Below are 20,120 nucleotides of genomic sequence, written 5' to 3'. Positions count from 1 at the left end.
TGCTGGTCACCGGAATGTGGGAAGGGAGGACCTTGAGACAATCACCATCATTAGCGGGGTAGTGCTGGACAGGCTAATGGGACTCAAGGTAGACAAGTCCCCTGGTCCTGATGAAATGCATCCCAGGGTATTAAAAGAGATGGCGGAAGTTATAGCAGATGCATTCGTTATAATCTACCAAAACTCTCTGGACTCTGGGGAGATACCAGCGGATTGGAAAGCAGCTAATGTAACGCCTCTGTTTAAAAAAGGGGGCAGACTAAAGGCAGGTAACTATAGGCCGGTTAGTTTAACATCTGTAGTGGGAAAATGCGTGAAACTATCATTAAGGAAGAAATAGCGGGACATCTAGATAGGAATAGTGCAATCAAGCAGACGCAGCATGGATTCCTGAAGTGGAAATCATGTTTAACTAATTTACTGGAATTCTTCGAGGATATAATGAGCATGGTGGATAGAGGTGTACCGATGGATGTGGTGTATTTAGATTTTCAAAAGGCATTCGATAAGGTACCACACAAAAGGTTACTGCAGAAGATAAGGGTACGCGGAGTCAGAGGAAATGTATTAGCATGGATAGAGAATTGGCTGGCTAACAGAAAGCAGAGAGTCGGGATAAATGGGTCCTTTTCGGGTTGGAAATCGGTGGTTAGTGGTATGCCACAGGGATCGGTGCTGGGACCACAACTGTTTACAATATACATAGATGACCTGGAAGAGGGGGCAGAGTGTAGTGTAACAAAATTTGCAGATGACACAAAGATTAGTGGGAAAGCGGGTTGTGTAGAGGACACAGAGAGGCTCCAAAAAGATTTAGATAGGTTAAGCGAATGGGCTAAGGTTTGGCAGATTAAATACAATGTCAGAAAGTGTGAGGTCATCCACCTTGGGGAAAAAAAATAGTAAAAGGGAATATTATTTGAATGGGGAGAAATTACAACGTGCTGCGGTGCAGAGGGACCTGGGAGTCCTTGTGCATGAAACTCTTTTTGGAGTTCACCTGCAAAACATAAAACATTAAACGGTGCCACCCGACCTGGGTGACACTCCAGACATTTACAAGGCCCTTTTTTTTCCCCCCCTTTTTTTTTTTTTTTTTGTGTTTTTCTTTTTTTTTTGTTTTTTTTTGGGCACTAAAATCACAATTTTTCCCCAGTGCCCCCTATAAAAGGGAAGGGGACACTAAAAGCACCGGCAATTAAAACAAATCAACTTTAAAACGTAAAATCAAATTAAAATTTGGTTGCTGGGTGTGATGATGCACTCCAGTCCCTCCGGTGCCCACCTCTCGCGGAAGGCCGTGAGCGTCCTTGTGCATGAATCCCAAAAAGTTAGTTTGCAGGTGCAGCAGGTAATCAGGAAGGCGAATGGAATGTTGGCCTTCATTGCGAGAGGGATGGAGTACAAAAGCAGGGAGGTCCTTCTGCAACTGTATAGGGTATTGATGAGGCTGCACCTGGAGTACTGCATGCAGTTTTGGTCACCTTACTTAAGGAAGGATACACTAGCTTTGGAGGGGGTACAGAGACGATTCACGAGGCTGATTCCGGAGATGAGGGGGTTACCTTATGATGATAGATTGAGTAGACTGGGTCTTTACTCGTTGGAGTTCAGAAGGATGAGGCGTGATCTTATAGAAACATTTAAAATAATGAAAGGGATAGACAAGATAGAGGCAGAGAGATTGTTTCCACTGGTCGGGGAGACTAGAACTAGGGGGCACAGCCTCAAAATACGGGGGAGCCAATTTAAAACCAAGTTGAGAAGGAATTTCTTCTCCCAGAGGGTTGTGAATCTGTGGAATTCTCTGCCCAAGGAAGCAGTTGAGGCTAGCTCATTGAATGTATTCAAGTCACAGATTGATAGATTTTTAACTAATAAGGGAATTAAGGGTTATGGGGAGCGGGCGGGTAAGTGGAGCTGAGTCCACGGTCAGATCAGCCATGATCTTGTTGAATGGCGGAGCAGGCTCGAGGGGCTAGATGGCCTACTCCTGTTACTAATTCTTATGTTCTTATGGTCACTTATTAGCATGACTTAAATGGTCACTTGTTTTCATGACTGAAATGGTCGCTTGTTAGCATGACTGAAATGGTCACTTGTTAGCATGACTGAAATGGTCACTTGTTGTCATCACTGAAATGATCACTTGTTATCATTACTTCAATGGCCACTTGTTCTTTAAATATTCAATTTCTTCTTCTAACGTTTTGGAGTTTTTGAGGGAAGGGTGGGTTTGGGTGGAGGGTTGGAGGGAGGGTGTTGTTCATTAGTTCTTAAAAAAAATTTTGTTTGTTAATAAAAAAAATTTCTACAACTTTTGTACCTTCTCTCTTATTTACATAAGTTTTACAACGTACAGTTCTTAATGCTTTTGTTTGTTTGTTCTGTTTCCCCACGGAATATCATTAAATAACTTCACTACGCAAAAGCTATTTAATAAATAATTCCAATATATGAGATCTATTTAGCAGAAATAAGTTGACAATACTTATTTATATTCCCTGTCACAAATTTCTGAGTACAATTTGCTTCAATTTTACTCTCTAAATAACTCAGAACAATTCTGCATCCTTCCTCAGAGGCTACAAATGGTGTCCATAGTGCCCATTTCCCTCTCTAAGGCCCTGAAAAAGCAACTATTTTTGAGCACTCTTTTGGGCCTTGCATCGGCCCAGCGAAGTGCATGCTAAGTGCCGAAACTTGGGATGGGCCTTGTCTGGGCAATCATTTTGGCGATCATCTCAGCGATCAAAGTGGAAACTTGAGGGCTTATTTTTCCGGCGATATTTTGAGTCTAGTTTCCATTTTTTGCTCAAAATGGGCGATAGAGGTCTGTTCTGAGCCATAGATGGGCCATAGATGGGCGATGTGAAGTGGAAAGTCTAGCCCTATGTTTCTATGTTTCTATGTTTGCAGAGGGGAGTCATGAGCCAGGTAGAGAGTGGATAGCTCTTATCTCTGAGCAGCCAGCCACGAGCTTGATGTGGTAGCTGGAAGAGTGCTGGCACACCAGTCTAGCGCAGGATGAAAGCATCGTGGCTGCTGCCAGGTTAGCGGGCATTGATGGTGAGGATTCAGCGTGTGTGGTCGCAAATCAACTGCACATTAAGTGAGTGTCAGCCTTTGTGGTTACGGAATACCTCAGGATTGTTATGCGGTGCCTGTAAAACGACGTGAGTGCAGTCAATGGCGCCCTGCACCATATAGAAGCCCACTATCCTCGAAAAGCTACATGCACACTCGTGCTGTTTCTGTCTGGAAAGGAAATGTATTCCCTCCTCCTTCTGTAGAGACCATCTGTGACCTCGCGGATGCAGCAATGGATAGCAAACTGGGAGACGTTGGAGATGTTTCCTGTTGTGCACTGGGAGGATTCACTGGTGTAGAAATTGAGTGCGATAGTGACCTTGACTGCTACTGAGAGAGCTGTCCCCACCCTGGTCTGAGGTTCATGATCTGGTTGCAGGAGGTGGCAGAACTCTGTGACCACATCCTTGTTGAAGCGCTGCCTTCGAACACACTGCTCCTCACTGAACTTGATGTAGGGGAACTGCTGCCAGAATACCCTGGGAGGGTAAAGCCTCATGTTGAGAGCCATGTTGGCCCTCCTCCCTTGGCCACATCTTGCTGTCTTTCTCTGTGCCTCAGTTGCCTCCGGCGATGCTGGAGCACGCAGTCCAATGCCAGCACAGCCCCAATAAAAAGAGATAAATGTTGGAGTTTCAAATCTGCCTTCAATGAACATCATGAATCTTTATGAGCCACAACACTCCTTCAACTACAAATCACTCAAATCGCTCAAAATGTCTGTCTGCCTATGTGAAACTAAGAAGGAAACATTATTGGCCGACAAAAAAGTTAACCGGATGCTGGCGCCTTTAAATAGCGCTCCTCCAGCCCACATCCAACTGAAACTCGACTGCTGAAACTGTTGTTGTCTGCGCCAGGCACTAAACCAGGAGGTGAGGGCCAATTTTTGTCCCAGGGTGCTACCGGGGCGATGTCAGCATCGGCGGGTGCAGCAGAGCGGGGCACTACATGTTACCGCCGCCGCAAAACCCGCCCTGACTTCAGTGGGAGGCGCTGTTCTTGCCCAATTTTTCCCCCTTAACTCTTGGGCCTCATCTGTATAGATCCCGTCAGTGTACCAATGGACATCAGAGGGAAGTGACAGCTGGCTGGCAGGCAGAAGCGGAATGTTGGGTCACCAGCATTCAAATACACCAGAAGGAAGACAGAGATGGGGTCCTTGCAACCGAGGGAAGGGAGGAAGCCCAGGGCAGAGGAGGTCTAAACTTTCCTCCTGGTTCCACAAGGAAAGTGAAAGAAATGATCCTTTTGGCCATTTTGAGGCCCCCGACTCCTCTTCCCAGTAGGTTGGCCTGGCGGGAATGCCACAATGGCTTCCCCGCGCAGGCCTCTGGTTAAAATAGCAGTCGGGCCCTGATGACCTCGTTGGATTTTGATCTGCATGTTTAAAGAAGGACCCCGCTGTTTTCCAGCAGGTGTCCTTTCCGCCTGCTCAGAAGAGTAGGTTACAATTGCAACCTGCGTCTATACTGTTTAATGTTGTATAGACTTCTATGAGATTTTAACTGCCCACCGCCCAGTTTTTGCTGTGCAGGAAAGGTTAAAATCACCCGTCTAGTGCAACAAGGAACATGGACAACTTGTGATCTCAGTGATATTAATAGTAACTAATTGAATCGGTTTAGGAACCTGTGATACCATGGGGCACATTTTCTATGGAACATCATTGAGCTGTATTAAATTGGCAATAAACTCAACATCTGAAATAACCTTTGCAGTTAAATTTATGTGTGTCCTACACTAAACCATGTAATGTGTTATAATAAGTAAGTGATAAATAATACTTCTGAAAGGAATAGTTATGACAATTTTTGTAAGCGCTCCATGATTGTAAAATGTACAGATGTTTGATGTATCCCTTAATGAGATTGCTGAATCAGTATTGTTGTCTTCTGAATACATCACCCCACTAACCTGCTCATTGTACACTTCTCTGCTCTTCACTTACAGGAGCTGCATTCTGGTGTTTGCTTGACATTGTTCCCATTAAGAATGAGAAAGGGGAGGTTGTGCTGTTCCTAGTGTCCTTTAAGGATGTTACAGAAACCCGAGGCAAATACCACCAGGGGGACGCGAAGGAAGGTAGGGGCATTGATGGGACTTGATACGTGCTGTTTCTCTGATTTTATACAAATACTTTCACTTCTGCCCAATCTCACAGCAATCAGTTCAACGTACACTGGAACAATACTCTGGTTTGCTTGTTAAAGTTCCAGTGATTACATTGTTATCCCTGTGGTATAGATGTAACCAGTAGAGATTGCACTCATTGTCGCTGTCAATGGATACAGGACTGAAACCCAAAGAGAACTTCATATAATGTATTAATATCCATGACTTGGTAATGTTGTAACATCTGCAGTCCATTGTAATGAATGGTTTTGTAATATTACATTTAAACATCTCTTGCGTGTATTTAATGTTGGAGCGTAATGTTGGAGAGTCTCTCATGTTCTGTAACTGCGAGTCTACAAAATATTAATATTTTTATAAAGTTGCTTTTTTTTAAAGTTTACTTTTCAACGGGACTTTTTTCTTTCCTATCGCAACATTTTTTTAATAGTGCTACAATTATCACCTTTAATTCAAAACAAAATACTGGAGCCACTTTGAACCTTACACTTCTGAGACAATGTGCAGAGACTGAGGAACACCACAACACAGAATCTATGATACTAAGATTGCTTTGCAAGCCATTCTGAAGCTCCTAACATCAACAAGTGGTGTAATGATGTGCTATAGCTTCAATTACCCACATTCTAGGAATTAAGAATAGGCTCTAATGGTCAAAGCATAATGCATTATTATAGAATGTCATGAATAAAATCTAATGTCTGCTCTTTTCATGACACCCTTAATGTTTCTTTAACTTTGACTTTCGAGGGCGTAAAATTGTGCTTTAGGACATTAGCATTTGCACATTTAATAAATTCATAGAATTCCTTTGCAATCTATTAGTTCTTTGATCTCCTGATCATTTTCATCAAACCAGTCCTGGTGTTTTCTGGTTGAGTGACAAAGTGTCTCTTCACAGACACTGGTTATAGAGGCCTGGAGGGCAGACCAAGCACTATGGGCATTCAGCATCTCAGGGTCATCAAGGCACGCCAGATTGATTGTGAGGCGCTGGCTGGAGAGGGTTCTCTTAGCTAGGTCTCTAAGTGCCCCGGCATTAACTTTGCGGAGATTCAGCATCGTCTTCAATGTGCCAGTACAGCCTTCGGCCGTCTGAGGAAAAGAGTATTTGAAGACCAGGCCCTCAAATCTACCACCAAGCTCATGGTCTACAGGGCTGTAGTAATACCTGCCTACCTGTATGGATCAGAGGCATGTACGATGTATAGAAGGCACCTCAAGTCGCTGGAGATATATCACCAACAATGTCTCCGCAAGATCCTGCAAATCCCCTGGGAGGACAGGTGCACCAACATCAGTGTCCTCATCCAGGCTAACATCCCCAGTATTGAAGCACTGACCACAATCGATCAGCTTCGCTGGGCAGGCAACATAGTTCGCATGCCAGATACGAGACTCCCTAAGCAAATACTTTATGCGGAGCTCCTTCATGGTAAATGAGCCAAAGGATGGCAGCGGAAATGTTACAAGGACACCCTCACAGCCTCCCTGGTAAAGTGCGACATCACCACTGACACCTGGGAGATCCTGGCCGAAGACCGCCCGAGGTGGAGAAAGTGCATCCGGGAGCTCTTCGAGTCTCAATGCAAAGAGAGTGAAGAGGTCAAGCGCAGGCAGCGGAAGGAGCGTGCGGCAAACCAGTCCCATACACCCCTTCCCTTGACGAATGTCTGTCCCACCTGTAACAGGGTCTGTGGCTCTCGTATTGGACTGTTCAGCCACCAAAAAACTCACTTTGGGAGTGGAAGCAAGTCTTCCTCGATTCCGAGGGACTGCCTCTGATGATGATGATGAGGAATTCCTTTATCCATTATTATAATATGTTTAAAATACAATGGTTAGCACCTCCATTAAAATGTCGGATAAAGGAATTTGATACAAATATTGTTTGCTAATATTGCAGAGAGTAATTTCAACTCCATCAGAGGTTGCTGATATTTCCTGTAATGATGTAACAATTCAGTGTGGATAGAGCTACAATACTATAGAGCTCTGTGTGAGCAGCCAAAGATGGATTTTATTCTTTGTGTCACTCAATTTACAGGCAGTACTGAGGCAGATGAGGGTGGATGAGACGATAATGATATGGAGATTTGTTAAGTCCTATTTTCTCTAAGTCACGACCATCTTGAAAGACTGGGCACAATTCACGCATGTATTAACAAATATCCAGCCAGTAGCCACTACAGAAAACGCAGATTTACATATTGTAAAAAACTATTAACTCCCCAAGGGCCTAAAATTGGTGAAGGACCCCGCCCAGCCAAGTGCCGCCCAAAGGGCTGCCGAGGTACCTGATGGTATTTTGGGTGGGATATTCATCGTGAAGGTCCTTCAAAGGGCGGCGGGCGGCAAGTAAGGGACTGGGTGGCAGCTGGCGGGAGCTCTCATTCTCGGCGGCAAAGGCGCTTGCCGCCCAAGTGCCGCCGAGGATGGAGATGGGTCCACGGAGGGCCGAAGACCTGCAAAGAAATATCATCAGAAAAAAAAAACACAATCGGAAGGATCTTCATACTTCCTGTCGGGGACAGACGAGCCCCGACATTTTTTGGGGCGCGATGTGCACGCGCCGAAAATCAGCTTTTCCCAGCCAACGATCCTTCCCCGTTCTGGCGCCGACTCCCGCCCACACCAATCTGGCATCTCGGTGGGCAGGAGGGCTGCTGTGTATCTTGGCCATCTGCTGACGTCAGCGGGCCGTTCCCACCCGCTCCAGCCCACATTGAACGTGGCACTAGACGGAACTTCAGGAGGAATGTGGCGGCACTGGGTGAGTTCATCAATTTCGGGCTCCTTATTTTTGCAGTTGAATTCTGCCAATTTTTCCCAAGTTGATAATTCCACTTGCCGAAATGAATTGGTTGATGATGATGCATGACACTTTGTGCTGCTGAAGGGTTTAACCCTACAACATGTCAGAGGCATGAATGCTGCCAGGTTTATTCTCTTCCACAGCACTAAGCCTACTTCTATTCAGAGCATAATTACTGCTGTTTTTTTTTTACCAATATTAATCACCACACACTTACAATATTGAATTCTACCTGCCACTTTATAGCCTATTCGCCTATCTTGCCAGTATCCCATTCATTTCCTTTCCTCTACTCCACCGTTCTTGCAAATGACTGCCCCATCTCCAACCTCCCACCTCCCTTTCCTCTCCAAAGTCCTTGAACGTGTTGTCACCTCCCAATCCGTGCCCATTTTCCCGCAATTCCATGTTTGAACCCCTCCAATCCGGTTTCCGCGCCTGCCACAGCACCGAAACGGCTCTCATCGAAGTCACAAATGACATCCTTTGTGACTGTGACAAAGGCAAACTATCCCTCCTCGTCCTTCTTGACTTGTCTGCAGCCTTTGACACGGTTGACCACTTTATCCTTCTCCAATGTCTCTCCACTGTCATCCAGCTGGGTGAGACTGCACTCGCCTGGTTCCGTTCTTACCTATCTAACCATTGCCAGAGAATCACCTGCAATGGCTTCTCTTCCCAACCCCACATCGTTACCTCTGGTGCCCCCAAGGATCTATCCTTGGCCCCCTCCTATTTCTCATCTACATGGTGCCCCTTGGTGACATCATCCGCCAGCTTCCACATGTACGCTGATGACACCCAGCTCTGCCTCAACACCACTTGTCATGACCCCCTCCACGATCTCTAAATTGTCAGCCTTCTTGTCCGACATCCAGTTCTGGATGAGCAGAAACTTTCTCCAATTGAATATTGGGAAGACCGAAGCCATTGATTTCGGTTCCCGCCACAAACTCTGTTCCCCAGCCACTGACTCCATCCCTCTCCCCAACTTCTGTCTGAGGCTGAACCACACTGTTCACAATCTTGGTGTCATATTTGACCCTGAAATGAGCTTTCGACCACATATCCGCAGCAAAACTAAGACCGCCTATTTCCACCTCCGTAACAACGCCCGTCTCCGCCCTTGCCTCAGCTCATCTATTGTTGAAGCCCTCATCTATGCCTTTGTTATCTCTAGACTTGATTATTCCAATGCACACCTGGCTGGCCTGTCGCATTCTACCTTATGTAAACAAGAGGTGATTCAAAACTCGGCTGCCCATGTCCTAACTCACACCAAGTCCCGCTCACCCACTATCCCTGTGCCTGTTGACCTACATCGGCTCCTGGTTAAGCAACACCTCAATTTCAATATTTTCAACCTTGGTCTCGCTCCTCCCTCTGTCTGTAATCTCCTCCAGCCCCACAATCCCCCCCCCGAGATGTCTGCGCTCCTCTAATTCTGCCCTCTTGAGAATCCCTGAATATCAACTATTGGTGGCCATTCCATCGGTTGCCTTGGCCCCAAGTTCTGGAACTCCCTGCCTAAACCTTTCCGTCTCTCTACCTCTCTTTCCTCCTTCAAGACGCTCCTTAAAACCTACCTCTTTAACCAAGCTTTTGGTCACCTGCGCTAATTTCTACTTATGCGACTCGGTGTCAAATTGTTTTTATCTCATAATACTCCTGTGAAGCGCCTTGCGACATTTCACTACGTTAAAGGCGCTATATAAATACAAGTTGTTGTTGCCTTCTAAAGAATTAACTCCTATTTTGGTATCTCATGCAAAATTGGAAACCTCTAGGCTTATATCCAAACTAGTGATTTACACCATGAACAGAAGTTGCCCAAGAACGAAACCCTGAAGGTGTCCACTATCACTTCCAACTATTCAGAAAAACTGCCCCTAACTCCTCTCTGTCTTCCTTCTGATGCTATGGATTTGTCTGGTAGTTTGTTTGAAGAAATTTATACAATGGGGTTTTGTGCTGTGAAACATCTCCTTAATATCTAACACCTTGAATTATGTACTTGGAATTAACATCAGTTATTAATACCATATTCAAATTTGTTGATGGTTTTAAACACTTAATTCACATTGAGACATGAATATTCATGTCTGATTTTCTCTGATAATGAATCTGTTTGTATTACCTTGAGAGACAAATATTATAAAAAATTCATTACTGGCAAGTATATGGCAGGCTTAGCATCAATTAGCATCAAAGAAGTTAGATAAGAACAACATAAGAAATAGGAGCAGGAGTAGGCATTTAATCTGATCATGGCTGATCTGATCATGGACTTAGGTCCACTTTCCTGCCCGCTCCCCATAACCCTTATTTCCTTATTGGTTACGAAACTGTCTATCTCTGTCTTAAATCTATTCAATGACCCAGCCTCCACAGCTCTCTGAGGCAATGAATTCCACAGATTCACAACCCTCTGAGAGAAGAAATTCCTCCTCATCTCAGTTTTAAATAGGCGGCCCCTTATTCTGAGATTATGCCCCCTAGTTCTAGTCTCCCCTATCAGTGGAAACATTCTCTCTGCATCCACCTTGTCAAGTCCCCTCATATGAGGGAAGATGAGAGAAACTTCAGAAAAGGCAACAGAGAGGTATATAAGGTATGAAAGGGTATTGAGAAGATAAACTAAATTGTGACAGTAGAATAAGGGGCATGGTTCAGACACATGCATATAACGTTAGGACTGGAACCCAGAAGCTTTTCGTCATGCAAGGTAATCCAACATTTGCAATGGACTTCTAGGTAGGGTAGTGGAGGTCAAACACTGAAATCATTTAAGAACAGTTCGATATCATGATGGGGGTCTGTAGGGCCTTTCTGAAGGGATGAGCTAAGAGAGCACTATGGGTTTCCTCATCCGTATCCTCATTACCACATTACAACAGTGACTACACTCCAAAAGTACTTAATTGGCTGTAAAGCGCTTTGAGATGTCCAATGGTCGTGAAAGGCGCTATATAAATCCAAGTCTTTCTTTTTCTTTTTATCTATCTTGTAAACGTTCTCGAGCTACTTCAGATGCCCTCACGAGCAGAGAACAGAAACGAGAAAGAACCTGAAGACTCAGCCGAGAGGGCGGATGTCTCTCGTTTTCCTTGAAGTTCATTTGTATTGCCTGGGTTTAGTTTTTATTTTCTTCTTCCGTTCTTCTTGACAGAGGAAAAGCGCAAGAACAAAAAGAATAGTGGGTCCCATTTTAGTGCTGCTCGCAGACAGGGCAGAACAGTCCTCTACCACCTGACCAGCCACCTTCGAAAACGAGACAAAAATAAAGTTACGCTGAATAACGTGAGTATGTCCCTTTTCTATGAATTTACCTACTTTATTGTTCCATTGCAAGCAGAGGATGAATCGTGTCTTCCGTTTCCCCCCAACATGTACGACATACTGTGACGTTTGATAGTACGTTTTCTTGCATCCTAAAATCATTCTGGTCTCAGTTGGGTTGGACAATTTTATCAAAAAGGTAAGAAGTTGGTGAAGGTCCTAAGACTGGTTCACAAATCGGGGATTTTTAATATCGTGGTGCACAGCTTCTTCAAGTACAGAGATCAGAAAGCAACTGCGACTGGACATGCCGTGCAGGACAGCAGGGATGGGGAGAGGCACCACAACTGACTCTGCTGCTTCTTTTCCAGATAGACTGGCACATAGTGGCTTGAAATCAAGGTGCTGATTGTATACCCGAGGTCCTGAGTATCTAGCACAGGGCACAGATAATCGGCGGGCAGTAGAGTAGAGGTGTCGGCTTTGGGGCCACTTGCAGTCTTGCTCCAGTGAATAATAAGAGCATGTGGTGAACAGAATTAAATGTCCTATTTGTGATATTTTCTTATGACATCACTAACAAGCACACTCTGCAAGATGGCTCCAACTGTCATCATGTGACCATGTCATACGATCCTTTATTGTTATACATCAGCAGTTGCATTACCACAGTAGTCCACTAGGTGGATCTCTAATACACTATTCGATTCAACTGCAAAGCTCTCCAGCTCTCCTGAATATTGGAGAAATCAGTCATGGCATTCAAGAGAAATCATATCTTCCGTTCATCTTTCAATACAACACGGTGCTATTATTTAGCTGTAGTCAATGCTCCTCTGAACGTCCCTTCGAAACTCCAAATATTCAATCCTACGTGATCTTCCTCTTCCCTTCATCTTCACTGCACTCCCTTACTCCAACTCATCAGCATAGAAATTGGTCCTTGTTGCAACCATTTTCAGGACATAAAATGGAGACAAGAATTAGCAATGTCTCAGGGTTATGGCCTGCGCCCCAAAGACACCTGAAACCCATCCAAGGCCATTTTGACCATGGACAGCTTTCAGGCATCAGGGGAGACTGCCAAAAACAGGCGCTGGCCCTTTGTATCTGCTGTTGAGGGTCTTAATGGTTATTTTTGGACAGCTGTGAGAAGCTGGGCTGCCCTGAGCAGAACAGACACACTGGGCCCAGTCAGCTTAGGTTTTTCTGGTGTGAATGTGGTTTAGGAACTGGCAATCACCAAAAGGGTAAGTGCTCCTCCCGGCTCACAACACTCTCCCGCTGTACGCTCCCGCCTTTCCCCCACCTCCGGCACTTACCCACCACTAATCTGGGCCTCTGCCAATGAGGCAGGCGGTTTGAAATTCATTTCGGCACAAGGACAAGTTGCCTGGTGTAACAGGAGGTGTAACAGGCACTGATTATTTCAATGAGGCTTGAAGCCAAATTTCTGGCCGGCCTTGGGCTTCCCAATTAGTGAGCGCTTTGCAGCCACAGCCGTTGAGATGTCCACAATAAACTGCGTTGGGTCGGAGGGAAAGCTTGGCTAGCCACTTTTTTCCTTTAACTGTAATCTTACTCAAGGTTCCCTTAACTTTGCTGTGAAGGTTCTGTGTTTCTGATGGAGCATCACTTTATACTGAGTTCATTTGTGTTACAGTTTGACAGATTGCATTAGTAGGTTGTACAGGGAAGTGTGATTAGCCATCAGCTTCAATCAAAGGGAACTAAATTGAAGCAGAGAGTCTGTAGTTAAAAGCAACCGTTTTCATTAGTGGGTTGAGGTTTGAGTGGCCTTTTCCGCTACAGTTTACAGCATGTTTGAATGTACTTTAAATGTTCAATTTACTGACCATCTGTACCTAGTGGGATATTTCAGGAGGGAATTTGATTTTAATCAATTTAATTTAGTTTAGGATTCTCAATCCAAAATTACGATTTACAAAAAACTGCCCTTCATTTTTAGCAATTTTGTAACAATTAAATACATTGGGGTCAGTTTTCCCCAGTGATATGCAGCGTTTTTTGTGGCATGCGCCGCATTTTTTGACCTAAATTTAAAAAATCCAAGTTTCCCCAAAGATTGTGCGCCAGCGTAACTCAGTAAGTTACGTTTTTTTTAGATTCATTTTTTTTTTTTGCGTCGTAGGGGTAACCTGATGTCTGTGCTAGTTTTTCACATTTATGCAAGTTTGGCCAATTTACATTTCTCCTAGGACCACCCCCAAAAAATCTTCTGGGCACTTAAGAAGCGCACATTAAAAAAATTGGCGCACAAAGATGCCAGTGTTTTTCGGCAAAGTTTTGGAGGGAGTCAAGAACACATAAATATGCGTCATCAAGCTTAAATATTTCCAACTGAAAACGCAGAAAATGGAAGTTTTATTGCAATTCTTTAAGTTTGGATTTTTAAAAAATGCCACGTCACCACTGAACGTCTCCAAACCGGGCTCGAGGGTCAGAGCGTCGGCCGGCAGAATCAGTCCCTTGCCTGGACACAGGGGCTCGGGGCTCAGCTTGAAAAGAAGCCCGGGGGAGGGGTGGGGGGGGGTGTTCTGGGAGGTGTGGAAGTTGAACTGATGGGATGAGAAACATTACACAATGCATCAAATGAAACCTGGGGGAGGGGTGGGGGGGTTGGCGGGAGGCGGGTGGAAGCCGAACTGAAGGGATGAGCACCCTTACACTATGCCAGTATGCATCAAATGAAGCTCGGGGGCAGGCGGGGAGGTGTGTCCCAATCTAAGCAAGCCTATTGCGCATGCTCAGACCTGGGTCTGGTCCATACAAAGGCGCCATCCTTGAGGAGAGAGACAACAAAGATCCTTGTCCTGCCTGCCATTTTGAGCTACTTGCAAAGGTACAACTTAATCATGGGGGCAATACTGACAATGTCATACCTCATGCAAGCCTTCTGCATGATAGTGCTGCGGAGGAGACAATTGATTTGATATCATCGCACGAGGAACCTCAGAGCATGTAGGATGATGGGAAGGAAGCCTTACCCACGTCGGGTATATCGAGACAGGAGTTCATACTTGCACCTGAGTGATGCAGACTGTGTCAGAAGGCTGCATTTCCACAAATAAGTTGTTACCGAGATCTGTGTGTTAGTAAAAGCAGACCTGCAACCTAGAAGCGTCAGGAGGACTGCTTTGTCAGTTGAAGTGAAGGTCACAACTGCACTTTCATTCTATGCATCTGGATCGTTCCAGGCCACAACTGGGGATGTGTGCTCCATTTCTCAACACGCAACACATATCTGCATTCAGCAGGTGACTGCTGCACTATATGCCCGGAGGAATGACGACATAAAATTCCCCATGACTGCCCAGGCAATTTGTGAAAGGGCTGTGGGCTTCTCAAGGATTGCTGGCTTCCCAAAGGTACAGGGCTGCATTGATTGTACCCACATCGCCTTGCGAGCACCTTTGGAGGATTCCAAAATGTACAGGAACAGAAAAGGCTTCCACTCCATTGACATGCAACTTGTGTGTGACGACATGAATCGCATCATGTCAGTTGATGCAAGATACCCTGGGAGGACCCATGAAGCATTTATCCTACGTGAGAGCACTACATCTGTCATGTTTCAGCAGCAGCCAGAAGGGCAGAGGGTACGGCCTCGCCACCTGGATCATGACGCCCCTACGCCTAACCCGGACGGAAGCTGACCGGGAATACAATGTGTCGCATATTGCGATGCGCAGCATAATAGAGAGGACCATTGGCATCTTGAAACAGTGTTTCTGATGCCTGGACCATTCCGGAGGCTACTTGCAATACTCCCCTGAGATTGTTGGTCAGTTCACTGTTGTGTGCTGCATGCTGCATAACTTAGCCATCATGAGGCATCAGCTGCTGGTAGTAGAAGACCCACCTGAGGGGAGAGTGGCTGATGATGATGAGGAAGATGCAGATAATGAGGAGGAGGATGAGCAGGAGGACGAGGAAGCCATGCAACTACCTGAACCCGAAGCACGAGGGCGGAAGAGGGCGGGCCGTCGTGCCCCTTTAACGATTGCTCGAGCCTTGCGCCAGCAGCTCATCCGTGGACGCTTTGCTGCCTGAGGGCTCAGCGGCAACTATTCCACATGGACCATGTTTACTGTATGGACCTGTTCCGTAATATTGTGTTGTGTTAATGGAACAAATAATGGAAATGATTCTTCTTTACTTCAAAAGGTTATGCTAATAATGGAACAAATAATGGAAATGATTCAATTATAATTTAAAATATCTTTTGTTCAAAAGTTTAGCAAACATATGTTTGTACTTAACTTAACTTTAATTAAAATATTCTTGTATCAAACTTTAAAGTTTTCAGTTAAGATCACTTACAAACTTTGACATCATTTACAAACCATAAGATCACTTAAAAACTTTAAGATCACTTACAAACTTTTAAACTTGTAAATTTACATAACTTACAAAAAACTTTTAATTTGAGTACAGTTACAACAGTAACAATAATAATAACAACAACAACAGCAGCAGCAGCAAAGAAAGCCTGCACCCATCTCTCCTCCACCTTATTCTAAGACCCTCCCACTGCGCTTGGTCTTGGTGATTCCACCCCTGCCCGCAGGCGGTGGTGCAGCATTTCCCGGGTTGGTACCAAGCTTATTCTTTCGAACATCTCGGGTAATGCGCATTTCTTGATGAATGGTGGTGGAGGCCAGGGGTGGGGGAGGGGTGGGGGGTGGAGTAGCCGATAATGTGGAAGGCCCAGCTTGGGCCTCTTCAGCAGCTGGCCTGGGGGATTGGAGTGGCAGTTGATTCTGTCAATGGCCGCGAGGTCTGGGCGTGTTCCCTTTTGCAGCAGCTGACTCTGACATTCCCTCCCTCATGTGCCCTGACAGTGTGTCAACTACCTGCAACATTCCCTCCCTCATGTTCACGGACAGTGCATCAGCTACCTGTGACATGCCCTCCCTCATGTTCACTGACAGTTTTCCCATTTCTCGTGAGTGTTGTTACTTCTCCCGACAGTCCCGATACCTCATCACCCACCCCACTGATGATGTCCAGGAGTGATCGGATAAGGTCAATGCTCTCCACACTCATTGCCATCATCTGAACCACATCTGTTAGATCCTGCACCTCAGGTGAGCGCTGTCGAGCTCTCCTTCCCCTCCTCACCCTGGGTGTGCCTCACTCCATCCCACTGGGACCTGCAGCCTCGGACAGTGGGGACCTGGGTGTGCCTCGCTGCACCGCACTGGAATCTCCTGCCTTGGACAGTGGGAAACCATGGAATGCCCCAACACTTGTACCACTCAGGAAAGGGGCTGGAGCCACAATGGGTGACACCTGCACCTCCTCCTACAACAGTGGGGGCCTCATCCATCTCCTCCCCCTCCCGCTCACCCCCATGCTCTTGGTCTGGAAGGTGGGATTGAAGATGTTCTCCTCTTCAGGCTCATCCATGTCTTAATCTTCTTCTGCATCGTCAGGGTTGGCCTCAAGTTCTGCAAAATATAACAGAACAGACAAATGGTTAGCAGCAGAGGAGGGGGCAGGGTGGGTGGTATGAGTAGGCTCACACAGCGCAGGCAGCAGGCTGGTTTGAAGGACCACGATGAACGACAACACATTGCATCAACCGAAGCGTAGCTGACGGAGACATCCCCAGGACCCGAAGCCTGGCTAGCCCGCCCAGTACTTAACATTTAGCAAAGCCAGACTGTGGAATTTGCAGGACTTACCCTCTCCCTCGAGTGTGGGCCCAGCTTGTGCAGTGGTGGTTGCTTTTCTCCAGGCAGGACCCATCAAAGCAGCGACCCTGTCTTCCAAGGGTGTCAGTGGGTGCAGATTTGCCGGGCCTCCTCCTGTTCGAGTTCTTTCCCTTTTGTTGTGTGCCACCTTCCTCTGCAAAGATGAAAATATAACTTTTTAGAGAGGGTGTCTTTCTGCTGGGTGGGACACATACAGCTGGTCACATTTACAACTGCAATTCCATTGAATAAATGAAAATATTACTTACACTAACTACTTGACCAAGGTCCTGCCATTTCTTTTTGCACTGGCCTCCAGACCTCGGGGTGGTGACCATTGCGCAGTAATCTTCTGCAAGTTGGTTCCAGTGTTTCTTCATTTCTTTTGGTGAAACTTTTATGTGACCTGTGCTGGTGTCCAGCTCCTGCCATCTGGCCTCAGTCACAGTAACCAGTGCCTCCACTTCATCCTGAGAGAAATTCTTGGTTCTTGAGCCGTGTTGTATTACAGCTCTGATTTTTCCAATGAGAATTAAAGTTCTCACACACAACTGGCTCTTTAAAAATGGCCGAATGCAGACCGGGTGCTGTACTGGGCATGTACACCCACAGCTATCACCTCAAAACCGTCCTTTTTTTTCCGCACATGTGCAGAAGGGGGGGCATCATTTTTTCGGTGCAGACATTAGGCTCCACCCCCCCAAAGCTACAGGACAGGCTGTGTGCCACTAATTTCAAAAAATAGAACGGGGAAACTTGCTACTTATTTTTTTGGGGTAGTTGGGGCCAACAATTGGCCCCAACTCTGGCAATACGCCAAAAAACGGCATTGGGGAAAATTGAGCCGTATGTTAATAAATGATCTTTCTATCTCAGAACTTGCACGAACTAGAAATGATTTATTATTTTCTTTTTCTTGATCAAGATTTTGCGATAATCTACCTCTCCCTATCAAATCAAATGCCGAGTTTCCTGTTCTAAGCACGTTCTGCCAGTACTTGCCTAAAGAATGTTTTAGAAGCATATCAAATGTATAGAAGCTGTGATATTCCCTCTATTACCGATTTGAAAACCCAGTCTGACTGTTTGGCCCCGTTTCTCATCACACTTACACAGGCAAAAGTAGAAAGCCTGGTAGGTGAGCATGTGTGGGTGTCAGGTGACTCAAAGTTTGGTCTGGTTACTGTGCCCTGCTGACTTAAAAGTGGGGAAATTTTAAACTAACTCGTCAGGCGGGAAAACCATGGGATTGGATAGATCACCGGCTTTACACTCCACTCAATGGTACTCTCAATTGACTTTATCAGGAAAGCTAGCATAGTGGTTATGTTACTAGGCTAGTAATCCTGAGGCCTGGACTAGTGATTTGGAGGTATGAGTGCAAATCCCACCATAGCAGCTGGGGAATTTAAATTCAGTTAATAAATAACTCTGGAATAAAAAGCTAGTATCAGTAATGGTGACCATGAAACTACTGGATTGTTGTAAAAACCCATCTGATTCATTAATGACCTTCAGCGAAGGAAATCTGTGACTCCAGACATACAGCAATGTGGTTGACTCAAGTCACTCAGTTAAGGGCAATGCTGGCCTTGCCAGCGACGCCCACATCCTGTGAATGAATAAGGAAAAAATCGAGTAAGATTGAGTGGGGTGTGAAATCAGGGTTGTGCCTGATCCCATCAGTTTCCCAATGGGCGGGTTGGGTTAAAATTGCCCAAACTCAATCCCTAAAATAGCTGCTTGTTGAGGTGTCCAAGAGCTACAGATGCCTGTGAAATCTACCCCGGGGTGAAGGAGAAAATGTTTTTGGGGGGGGGGGTGAGGAATAAAGGGGACATAAAAAAATAGAAACGTTTTAAAAGCCATTAAAGTATATTATTATTTTCAGTAAAGTATAGTGAATTCTAGCGTATATTCCGAGGCAGTGGCACGTCTGAAATGAGATGTTATTAAACTACGCTTTGTCATCTGTATTCCTTAATGTATTAGTCCTTTATCAGCACACTGCAGATTCTGTATTGGCGAGTTGGGGCTAGATTTTTTATAAAGGATTAAGTTAACGCATGTTTTAAACTGGCTGATCTGCTTTTGCAGTAAATTTAATATTTTTTTGTGTTCGGCCAATTTTAATGGACTAGAATAATGCCAAATAATCAGTAATTAGCTATTCTAGTAGAGAGGAGGTTCCTCTTCCCCAAGGCTTTGGTCTATTATAGTTCAGCGAAGGGCATCCAGCCAGTTAACCATGTGAATAGCTGAGCCATACAGACAAAATCTCAAGCTGATCGCCATGCTGTGTTTAATTAACTAATGTTACACAAGGCATCATTGGAGACATTACCATAGGCCTCAGAAACCTTGAGCGAGAACGGACAAATTGGCCAGGATCCAGGACTGTATTGGATTTAATGGCGATGCCCTCTGCAGTTGAATAGTCTTTATCTAGGCTCACACATGAATAATGGCCACTCGGGAAAGTACCGGAGGGTGCCTGGGGCCCTTGTAAATGTATCCCAGTGTGAGTCAGTACTGTCATGACAGGAGGAGTGGAGAAAATTGGTGGAAAATGGAGAGGGGAAATTTAAAAAGTGCATAATTGAAGAGCAGGTCCCACACTTGTTCACCAGCCTGGTTTTGAGGCCGGTATCTTCCCACAGCAGCATTTGAGTTCAGAATATGTGTGATTTGGGGAAATCACAAGTACTTTAATGCAATGTGTCGCTGCCAAACCATCAGTTAATATTTATAAATACCCACTGAACATGCTGTCCAATCATGTGTCAGTCAAACTGATGGATGGATCGGAGAAGGCTTGTCTGTCAAGTGCGATTCTTGTTTTAGAACCGATTGAATAGTAAATACTCTTTATACATCTCCTTGCCTCTCTTTCTCAAGCTCCATTCTACTCATTCTGTATGTGTCCCCTTATTTTAAAAAAAAACACATTTATTTGGACAAGAAAGGACAAGACAAGGAGGAATTTCACTAAAGGAGGGGAGAAGCAAACGCTTTCTGGAATATGCAAAAAGCAAAACAACTGCAGATGCTGGAAATCTAAAGCAAAAAAAACAGAAAAT

At 45.2% G+C, this 20,120-nt stretch overlaps 1 protein-coding gene across 1 annotated transcript in view; it reads left to right on the top strand.

Moving 5' to 3' along the window:
* The window catches only part of LOC139233595 (voltage-gated delayed rectifier potassium channel KCNH4-like), a 225,905-nt gene that overhangs the window by 106,985 nt on the left and 98,800 nt on the right, over positions 1-20,120 (top strand). The window contains exons 3-4 of the mRNA XM_070863997.1: positions 5,044-5,175; positions 11,211-11,341. Of these exons, the coding sequence (XP_070720098.1) occupies positions 5,044-5,175; positions 11,211-11,341 (263 nt within the window). The remainder of the gene's footprint in view (positions 1-5,043; positions 5,176-11,210; positions 11,342-20,120) is intronic.

The sequence above is a fragment of the Pristiophorus japonicus genome, chromosome 21, assembly GCF_044704955.1.
Source record: "Pristiophorus japonicus isolate sPriJap1 chromosome 21, sPriJap1.hap1, whole genome shotgun sequence".
Classification (NCBI taxonomy): domain Eukaryota; kingdom Metazoa; phylum Chordata; class Chondrichthyes; family Pristiophoridae; genus Pristiophorus; species Pristiophorus japonicus.
This window is presented reverse-complemented; position numbering and strand designations above follow the sequence as displayed.